This window comes from Apaloderma vittatum, unplaced genomic scaffold, assembly GCF_000703405.1.
Source record: "Apaloderma vittatum isolate BGI_N311 unplaced genomic scaffold, ASM70340v1 scaffold33841, whole genome shotgun sequence".
In the NCBI taxonomy this organism is placed as follows: domain Eukaryota; kingdom Metazoa; phylum Chordata; class Aves; order Trogoniformes; family Trogonidae; genus Apaloderma; species Apaloderma vittatum.
In genome coordinates, this window is record NW_009699158.1 from 96,240 (window position 1) to 107,662 (window position 11,423).

Sequence of the window (11,423 nt, forward strand, 5' to 3'; positions counted from 1 at the left end):
CTGTTTGCCACACCCTCAGCAACAAAACAATATTTTTAAGATTGCAACGTGAGAAAGGGAATGCTGAAACGCTCTTGGTCAAAATAAATTTTATCTTAAAAAAAATATGGTCCCACTTCATCCCCATCTCAATTCTGTTTACAGAGAATAGCAAAGTGTAACTGTAAACAACTTTTTCAACGTGTTTTTATTCTTAAATTGTATTTCTGCTATATTTCAGTATTTGTTACAGCAAACTGTAAAGCGTCTTAACACCAGACTTTTGAAAAAAAAGCAGTGTAAGGGCTGTTTACAAAAAGAGTTCGTAAATCTACAGACATCCTTTTTCAATTATTACTTCTACTTTATCTCCATATTTGACCGAAGTACTTACACTTTTTTTTTTAAAAAAAAAAATCCTTCTGATTTTCTTGAAGTAGTTTTTCCAAAATATTACCTTCTGGCCAATGTACTATTTCCCATTACCAGATTAAGGGATTTAGACTTAACAGCCCATTGCAGCTTGGGCCCAGCTCTAAACAGTGGGCAGGTATCAAAAGAGGTTCCAGGTAGATCCAGAACTTGTATGCTGTACATACGAACATACTTCCTAATAGATTTGCTCCATTACAGTATCTATCCACTTTTACATTTTTCCCCTTTCTCCAGTCTGCTTTGTTTTCCAGAAATTAATTTATGAATTAGTAAAAAGAACACAAGCTTTAAGGTCTGTGTTTTAGTTACAGTTGAATACAGATTTACACCAGTTACACCCCCACACACACTTGATACTACAGGGCAAGTCTGCACAGCTTCTTAAAACAATGTAAGTTCTGCAAGTGTGTTTTTAAAAAAGGAATAGCACCATTTCCATACTGTGATGGCTTTGCTCATTTGTCTCCTTCCAGCTTTCTACCAAAAAACGAAAGTCCCTCAGTTAAGAAAATTTGCCGCCTTTTCCACGGCTCTTCCAAAATACTTCCTCAGAACAGTGTTTTTTACTCTATTCCACCACTTAATTCCAACACATCCTTTTTATTTTTTTTTTTAAAGTTGCTCATCTCAAAACAGAGATGACATTTTCTCAAATGCTAGAATCACCTATCAGCCCTAAATGACAGGCCATATGTTAGCCCATTACAAGTTTCAAGTTCTGTTCAACTTGATTTTTTTCTTTTTTGGATGACTGCACAAATATTGTGCTTCAGAGAAAGTCATTGCTTTTCAGCCTTCCACAAAGGAGTAACTTAATTTGCTGTTAAAGCAGAAAGCCTAGAAACACTACAGCAGGAACCAGACGCACTGGGACTTCCAAACCTTCTTAATAAACCAAAGCACCATAAATCCAGTGTGAAAGATGGAAACAGAGGACCTCACTGTCCAAATTGCAACTAGCCATGGAAAGCTCAACACTGGCTCCTTCTGAAAACACTGAAAAAAACCTAAGACATAGTAATGGACATAAGTGAGAAAACCAGAACCAAAGTAATCTAAAAGAAATTCTTATTTTTAATCAAAAATAACCTTTTGTCTGTATCGGAAGACAGAGCTTTTAATGTCTTAGAGCCATGAGGAAGTTTGAGATTAGCTGATACTAGAAGAGAAAGTGCTGGCTTAATTAAGCATATTCAGAACTAAGCAGTTTCATTTTTGAACAATATTCATGTTTTCCTTTGAGCTTCGCAGAAACCAAACCTCTTTCATAGAAAAAATGATTTCACAGGCGAGATCAGCTCTTCACTAAACTTGTAGGGAGAACAAAACTGCACTAAAGACTAGAAGAAAATCTCAGTCTCCTTAAACTGTGCCTGAAGAAACAAGTTTCGTGCAATGCAGCTTTTTTAGCTTGTTTCAAAACTATCTCAAAACTGCTGGCAATAAGAAATAAACCCATTGTCACCATTCTCATGGATACAGGTTTCTGTTACCTGTTGATGCTCATGGGACACACAACAGTTGGGCCCAAAGTAATTCTCTGGTCTCAGTTCACAATGCTTACCACTTCTGCATGACTGAGCCCTAAGCAATGAAGAACTTCCACATTTCCATACAGAGACAGAGTTCATGCAAACTGGAAAGAATTAACAAATACACTTTACAAAGGTATCCATCCTTTTTTTTGTCTATTCACTGCTGCATCACTGTCCCTTTCTTCTCGATGAAAGCACATACAAGATCATTATGTGATCTGGGTTTAATAAACACCTTTGAGGACATCTGTCCTTACTTCTCACCCTCTTCTGGCTCAGAATATTTCACTGATACAGCTTTTGCCCACAAAAGCCCCTAAATGGTTGCACATGGACAAGCCAATGTAGGAATCTGCAGGGGACAAGACAGAATTAGAACTGAGATCAAGGAAACAGGCCATAGCTTCAAATTGCTGAGTTCTTCAGAGTTGTAACTGGCAAATGAACACTCCACCCCACCAAACCTTGTTCACAGGCCTTTGCCAAGACATTTCATGTCAAAGAGGTAATGAATGTTGCTTCTAACCTAACTGACTGAGAAAAAAAGTGGATGTCTCTCAGTTAGCAATTTATAATTCTCGGTAATCGTACTGATCTCCTTTATCAATGGCTCTGATGCTTACTCATGAAAAACATTTAGGAGGAAAGATATAACTTGCATTAACAGTTTATTTCCCCTTTAATAGTAGAGATATTTTTTTGTTCCTCTGATTCTGCGGGAACTTGCCTTCCCTGGTGCTACACATTAGCTGTTGCACAAGTGCTGCTAGTGTTGGTACTCTGTTGCTTCTGCAAATCAGGACCTGAAGGTACTCACCTGTTTGAATGGAACAAGAGAAAAAAAAAAAAAAACTTGACCAAGAAACAGATTCATTTTGGGGAAAATGAGCAAACGAGGACATTTAAGAGAGCCACATTTCCAATACCAAAATACAGCTCCTCAAGTTACGTAAGTTGTTTCTTCCTTCCACTGTCAAACTTAAATTGTTTTTCCCTATCATGGTTTCCTCACAAAAAAACACCCCAGAACAAAATCAAGGGTTAGTTCAAGCTAATGGGGGCGAAGCAACATTAAAAGTTGCATGCATTAAATGCGGTATAAAAGGTCAAAAATCAGCACCAACTTTCTGAGACAAAACCCTCCACATCTAAAACAAAGAACACAGGTTGCTCAGCAACCTATCAGAGAGATCTCAGCATCATTAAAACAACTTTCCTCCCTTTTCAAGAACAATTATTTTACAATGAAAAGATAAAGCAAATGAAAAGAAGGAATTCTGAAGGGGCAGAAGAAACTGCTACAGTCAATTGGACCAGAAACATCCCCGAGATAAATAGCAAAAGGCTATCAAGGACTTTGCTCCTCAGCATTGAGCTCGGTCCTTACTGTGATGAAAATGAGCCATCAACATATTATAGCCAGCACAGTTGGAAAGGTTCATCCTAATATTGTCATATGTATGTTTTTCCTCCAAGTACTGCTAGGCCTCCAGAATTTGTAATCCAATATGCAGAATTATGAGACTGTGATGAGATGAGCTTTGTGAAGTAGTGTGAATCATAAGATTGCTTTAAAATTACCGAAAACAAATATGAAATATTGCAGTATTCCATCCTAGTAATACTGAACTGTTAGACTTGCCAAATAAAGAAACATCAATATTTTTTGGCACGGCAGCCTAATGAATAGAAATAAAAAGCATGTGAAGATTCTAGGCTTTATGAGAGCTCAAATCAAGAAAGTAAAGGAAAACTTTTTGCCTAGAGAAGCCGCTAAAGTTTATAGAAAAGATGGGACTGCACAGACAGGAGCAACTTCAGTCCTTGCACTGTCAAAGCCACAATGGCAATGCAGGCTGTACTGACACACGACATAGGAAAGACTCGCCCAAATGCAAGCGTATATGATCCTCATGACAGGAACGACAGCTGCGCATCTCCAAAAATGGACATAAAGGGAAACAAACCCAGAATGGGATCTTATAAAATAAAAGCTTGCTCTCCAGTTTATTTCTATATCAACTTCAGCTGGAATATACTTGCCCAAAATTTAATTTACAGTAAATACAAAAAATTAATGCAGAAGTCAGTTACTCTCCCTCAGGTAAAACTCTGCAATCACAATCCAGTCGACCTCACAGAATACAAGATCAAGGAAACGACAGCAAGTTAAAAGGCCCAAACCCAAGAAGTTTGGCAAGAATTACCACGTAGAAGGCAAGAAGGAAGAACAAGCAAATTAAGACCCTTAATCATTTTCAGGAACTGGTTTTACACATTTAGATACACTCCAAGTAAGAAGTATGCGAAAAATCAGAGTTATTAAATAGTATTTAATAAAAGAGTGTTAAAAAAATTAAGACTTCATGAAAACCATTCTGTCTTCAATATAACATGCTTCTAGAAAATAAAACAGGTTAAACTTTTTATCTCAAAGTGAATTAAGCAAAATGATGCAGTATCAAGTCTGCAATTTTAAAAATAAAATTTCACCATTTGATAATTAGAACTAATTTCTTTCCCCACTTCTAACAGCCCATCAAGTTTCTGTCACAGCTAAAACTCCTAACTTCCCTACCAATAACAACAATAAGAGTAATAATAATAATAAAATCTTACAGGCTTTAAAAAGACAGATACCGATAGTATTTTTAAAAACAAAATTCCTATTTAAATGACCGATAACATACAGAAAACTACACATGAAATTTTGCTGAGGACAATCAGACTAGAGAACTCAGGCATTTTACAGTACACTTTCTTCTCACAGAAGTTAAAGTACTTTTCCTAAAAAACTTTTTTCCACATGTGAGATTATAGAGTCCTGAAGAGACAGACCTTAGACAAAGCTTTGTTGGTGTCTGTAGAATAAGAAATAACAGTATTATCAGTTTCTATTTGAAATATAGGTAAGTTTAAATGCAGTTAGCAAAAAGTTGGGGAAAAAAAAAAAATCAATGGTCAGAAAAGAAATAACTATTTTTCTTTTAGCAAAATAAAAGAATTTATTTTCCCTGGCAAGTTATAGGATTACCATAGACCCACCTGTAAAGATTAGATCAGGTCAAGACAACGGAATGCATCACAATCTGAACAAATTCATTTCACTTACCAAAAAAGAAGCTAATTCTCTACCACAAACTACATTTTTACCAGACCGCTGACAAAGCAGAAGTTACATAGTGGCTTAAGGGAGCATTCTCTCCAGCCTTCCTATCAAATGTCTAGATGTATACAAAATAATGTGACCAGTCAACTCCTTGCATGAAGTTTTCGAGACCTTTCCTTTTGTGGTTTGCAACTATCACTTTCTGAAAATTACTTGCTTGGTTACATTTTTTTGTATTTTAGTCCAAAAACTGTACAGGTTACTTACTGTGATAAAAAAGAAAAGTACCAGTGACTACTTCACAGAATTAAAAATAAAGCAATTTACAAACTTTACCAACATATCAAATGAAGACTTAACATTCAGAGCATAAAATTTATCTTCCAATAACTTTGAGAACGTGACAATCTAGATAACGGTACTGGCAAAAATGTTTTAAACTATGAGAGCTCTGTTCAAGTTCAAAATAATAACTTGGGTTTTTTGTTGTATCCCAACTTCTCACGCCTGTTAAGAGTGACTTATTCTCAGGAGACCGTAAGTGAACAGAAAGGGTGACGTACAGAGGATGGCAGTCAGTCAATTACAATATAGGCGGTAGAAACACAAAATTGCAAGAAAAAAAAGCAGAAAATGTACTTTGAGGGTTTTTTTTGTGAAGACGTATTTTGGGCTCACTCATCCAGACGAGGCTCTGGTTGCGCCATTCAATGGCATTCAGCCTCCAGTCTGTCAAGGATACAAGAAACAAGCCTGGAAATATTCCCTCCTTTTCTACACCTAGGGCAAGCAAGCCACAAGCAGTTCTCCCCCTACCTCTCATTTAGCTTCCACCTCACTCTCGCCACAGTCAGACTTTCTCAGTCACCTCTCGGTTCTTCATTCTCCTGGGAACTGAGACAGTTAGATTCCCAGGGAACCTCTGTCCACAAAACACAAGGAAAACACTGGGGAATGGACTGAAGGACTGGCTGCGTGCTCATGAAGCTGGCAGGCTTTTACCCACAGTGGAAGCTAAAGCTGGTGTGGCCTATGTGCAGCAGGTATGCAGCTGCAGGCTACACCTGGGAACACACAAACATGCCTGTAGAGAGGAAAGTTGTAGGAATAGCATCAGATAAGCTTCAAGCTAAGGATGCCATTACATCATGTTGCAACTTTTCACAAAAATTCTAATGATTCAAGCAACCCAGATTTTTCCCAAAGGACAGAACATCCTACTGATTTTTCCAGTACATGGCACAGTAACAGAGCACAGATCCAGAGACATGCAGCATATCCATATCCTGACCTTCCATGGAATCCACAGGTTTCACAGCCGTGCCGTCAGTTTTATAGACATAACTATTGCAAACTCAATCAGAAAAATGTTAGCAGAGAGTGTGTTTTTTGAAAGACACCAGAGTGAAAAAACAAAGAAAAACCCTAGAAGTACTTACCAGTTGTGCTCAGTAAGAGCTTCCCACCTCCTTTTGCAAGAGATCCTAATGCTAAAACAGGGGCAATTTCTACCTAAGTAAGCTTAAAGTTCCCTCCCCAGTTCCAGAGATAGGGGTACTTTTGCCTTTCCTGAAAGGCTGCAGAACGTACACCATCGCACAGCTGCTGTGCTTCGCTCCAGTGATGGCTACATTTCAATGGTGGATGAAGTGGTCCAGAACCATCCTTATCTAACTCACAGGGGTGTAGTGAAGACTGCTTATAAAGCCGTACAATAATACGTACCTTCATGAACTCTAATGCAGTCATGCTGGGTAGAACACCATCAGACGCAGAACTTGAGAACTCTACAGGTACATATTACTGTTTTTGTCCTGCTGTTGTACTTGCAATGTATTATTATTTGCGTTTTAATGTTCCTGCATACACCTTCAGGGCAGAAATCCTATTATCTTAACTATCTCCACTGTCATGTAATCCTACAGTGCTTTAAAAAACATAAGTAACAGTGAAAACTAATCACATACAATCCACACTGATTCCTTAGCATCCTCCCTGTAACTTACAGTTGAAAGTTGGATTCAGTAGCACTGAGGAATCATAGAATCGTTTAGGCTGGAAAATACCTTTAAGACCATCTAGTCCAACTATAACTGAGGATAGCTGACAAGTTTTTTCAGACAACTGGATTTGAAGTTTCATTGCAGCTTAAAGATTGTGCCTGAAGCTTTCTAACAGGACAACTCAGCAGAATAAAGCAGCAAGAACATATTCAGCCATGAGTACCTACATTTTGGATGGGTTTTTTGTTTGTTTTTGGGCTTTTTTTGTAACAATTTTCAGTAAGGAAGTGATGAACTTCAAGATAAAAACGAAAATGCATTCCTTCTATGTAGCAGTCCTTCAACTAAAATAGTTTTCTCAGCTAAAATAAGATGTAAGTTAGAAATATTAGAATGTAGACAATGTCTTGGACTAACACCTTCACTACAATCACAAATAATTGCCTCTTCTTATACTAATGAGCAAGGCAAAATGGAAAGTAATTTAGACAATTCATTCAGGGTAATAGCTTTGTGAGCTAACATTACTACCGAGAGATCCATTCTCAATTTCCTTGAGTACAATAACAGAGTCGTAAGTTTTTCATTTCAGGGAGCTTTTCTATCCTACGTAAATATAAACAGAAATCCCATTATCTATTGATAAAAACAACAGAGCAAGTTAAATAAAGTTTCCTATGTTACAGTTTCTTGTAACAGCCATCAGCTCCCTGGATCACAAGTGTAAATAAAACACTTCACTTACTGAAATCAATGAGAAACCTTCCAAATCCTTGCCTTTGGTATTGGGGCATGATCATTATGCAGGAGACATTGTACTTCTGCTGGCAAAGCTTTTCCTGTGGGAAGGAGAAACAGATCAAGTACGTCAAAGCACTGCTGAAGTGGGCAATTGCCCGCACCTGCCACTGTCCTTGTAAAATATCCCAATAAGGTAAACAGATGCAGGGGGTCAGTACCAAAGTCAATTAATTCCATGTTAATATTGAATTATAAGAAGAAAGCATCAAACATAACTAATTAAAAAGAGTATTTTGAAGGGTAACTGCTCAGCATCTTGAATTACATACATTGTATAAACAGCATAATGAAATTTAAGTGCTGTAAAGCAAGAAGATGGGAAGAAGGGGGAAATATTTTCATGCTTCACTAACCACTCTGTCAAAGATGCAAAAGAGGAAAATAATATCCATGCACATGGTGAAGTTGTACTTTCTGCAATTATTACAAGTCCCTGCTAGTTTTGATCTTTATTTTGTCCTTTTTCTCTGAATGAATATGGGGTCAGGATGGAAAAGAGGAACCCCATACAACTAAGAAGTTATACCTGAAGCATACTAACTTTTTCAAAGCTGAATGCTTCTCACCTGAATTCAAATCAAGGCAGAACACTCCGAAGCCAGAGCTCTTTCAGGCAGAATGAAGTCATATAACCCACGGGGAATGGAGGCAAACATTACACTGATACTAGGAAGCTGTTCTAACAACATAAGGTTACAGGCTCTTTCAGATTTATTTATTAAAAGAAAGATCTTTGAAGTGTTGTTGCCTTTAAAAGATTACACACAAAAAAAAGCCCCCAAAAATCAGCACTAGGTAATTTTGAGGGAGACAAATCATCCAAAAATACCCAGGTCAGTAACTGACAAGAAGATGTGGCAAGGACACATATAGTTTAAGACATCACCTATCACTTCAGCCTCCACACATCAGATGACACCAGACCAGTGATGACACTGACAGGATCACATGCCATCTCTTCAGCTGTGAAAGCAGATACCCCAGCCACAGTCTGCAAGGTTTCTTAGTTTCTCTGGTACGGTGAAGCACTGTCTATGCACAGGTCTCCCAAACTCTCAGAACTGCTGCTATACAAAGTTCACATCTTGGCAACACAGTTGTAAATCAGGGAAGAAAAGACCCAGCATTTCTGTCAGTCAGCAAGAGTACAAATATTTTTTTTAAAAACAAAAATTAAAAAAGGGTGGGAAGCAGGAAAACATAACCAATTCAGTAAATAATTTGAGATTAATTTGGTTTTGCCAAAGTTTTGGTAGCTATAATGCTCACGATCATCAGATGTGACAGACTGGCCAACAAGCAACAAGGGTGAAGCGGGAGAAGAAAACATATCCTTGCTGAAAGAAGGAAGAAACATCAAGAGAGACTCACCTTAACACCTGCAGTAGCTTCAATAAATCTAGAAAATACTTGCCTATATCAGGATTAACAGGTTTGTACGCCACAAGGACTTCCAACTGACATAAGAGACAGTGCAGACTGTGCCTCCACATCTTGTTACTTTAATCTCAGCAAGGCCCACATGTCAGAAGAAACTGTTCAGACCCCCAAAAGATCACTGTATAATATGCAGATACTCTGACAAGATTTTTAGATTTTTTTTTAGTCAGCTCTGTTAAGACAGTCCACAGTAGCGGTTTTTTTTTGTCTACAGCAGCCCTCTACTGCTTTAAAATTCAAAGTAAAACCACAACAAATAGAGAAATCCACTCTGAAGAAGGCATCTACGATAAAGTCAGGCAATGCATTCTTACACTCACTGCAATGAGTAACTGCTTTAGATCGCCCATGCACGAGAGATGAACACAGCTGAGCAGTTATATGCAAACAGCCAGCTTGAACTGCCAGCAGTAAAACCATGAAAACACAGCGACATTTCAAATGCCTGGCACTTTGAGAAGTTAGATTGGGTATACTACTGCAAAAATGGTAGAGGGAGGAAAAAGATTTCCTTTTCAACTGAAACTACAACACACTCCAGAAACAAACAACAACGAAGACACAAACCCCATACCAACAAAAAAACCTCAATTCAATGCATGGGGCTGAACATACATACAATGTCTCAGTTTGCGTCAGTCTTTGAGACAAGAAAGTACAAGTATATTTAAAACAATGCACGTTATACTTGAGATTTACAGGGAAGGTTTCAAGCTTTTTTTTTGTTGGCACAAATATTAAGGTGAATGGGAAATTACAAATGTTTTAAAAAAAAGATTTATTTTTTTTTACCTTTGAGAAATATCCAACTAAATGGCAGCCTTTCTCATCGTTTTTTGTAAGGACATAGAAGAGGAATGGTTCAACATCATAATACAAGGTTTTGTGGTCCAGAAAGAGCTTAGCTAACAAACAGAGATTCTGACAGTAAATCTTGCTCACGTTTCCATCAACCTAGAAAGCAAGACAGATGTAGTTACTTCCAATGGCACCAAGATGTTAGGACAAAACAACTTATTGAATCATTCATTTCCTAGAAGGAAACGTGAACAACATGGTGTTACACAAAAAAACCCCAACACATTAAGGTTCAGAAGAGAAATGCTGCACCTTATTGTTAAGTAAGAACTCTCCGTTTAGTAATAATTACTTCGCATTTGTAAATATCCTTCAAGTATCCAGATTTACTAAACAAAAGTAACTTCACCTTTTAATTGCTCAAGTCAGACTTACCTTTCACTTCATTCCTGGAATAAAAATGTATGATTGGCAGACAGGAAAAATGTACTAGTTAAAACTAGATTAAACTGTGGTTTGCTAGAAGGCAGTAGTGTACAACAATTTAGAAAAAAATCAAAACATTGACGTGTATTATGTTGAATCCTTAACTTGTAAGGCCAATGAATGAGTTGCCAATTAGGTACCAATCACAGCAATGTTTTACATAAATTAGACAAGACAAAATGTCTATGCCAAACTAAAATGCTATTGAGGGAGAGAAGTAAATTTTCAGACTAAGTACTACAATTAGTCTAGGTATGTTACGAGTGTAAAGAGTCAAGCTGTGACTCTGACAGCTACAAAAAAGCCAGACACAGATGCAGATTTCCTAGATCAATTAGTTACTCCCTGAAAGGAACGGCTCAGTCAAAGGCAATGGCAATTTTGAAGTAATTTTCTTAATGGAAAGGTTTCCTTGTACTGATGGCCTTTGATAAAGTCACTAGCTGCATTTCATTCACAGAGACAGCCAAAGAATATGCATATCATGCTGAAAAAGACGCTATATTCTATTCTAATGTGGTTTCAGCAACAATCTTAGCTATAAATCCGAGTAAAACTCAACCTTTTGGATCTACTTAGGGATTTCAAGGAGATTTTAGTAGTACAGTTGCATTAGCTGGTTTAAAGACAAAACATTTGAAACAACAGCTACTGCTCCTAAAGGCTTCAGAATAAACTTGCACACAAGAAGAGGAAGTAGTAGTAAGATCAAACAATCTTGTGAATTATCTAATGATCAAAATGTCACATCAAGTTGCAGACAGAGAACAAGGGTTGTCCGGAGGTCAGTTACTGTGGAAACAGTATCACCAGGAAGGTATTAGGGCTCCTCCCTTA

General features: G+C 37.5%; 1 protein-coding gene across 1 annotated transcript in view; it reads right to left on the reverse strand.

Moving 5' to 3' along the window:
* Positions 1-10,256, reverse strand: part of KAT6B (K(lysine) acetyltransferase 6B) — a gene marked incomplete at its 5' end in the record, with an annotated part of 35,265 nt that extends 25,009 nt beyond the window's left edge. Inside the window, 2 exon segments of the mRNA XM_009878263.1 lie at positions 7,807-7,900; positions 10,095-10,256. Of these exon segments, the coding sequence (XP_009876565.1) occupies positions 7,807-7,900; positions 10,095-10,256 (256 nt within the window).
* Between the last annotated feature and the right edge of the window lie 1,167 nt (positions 10,257-11,423).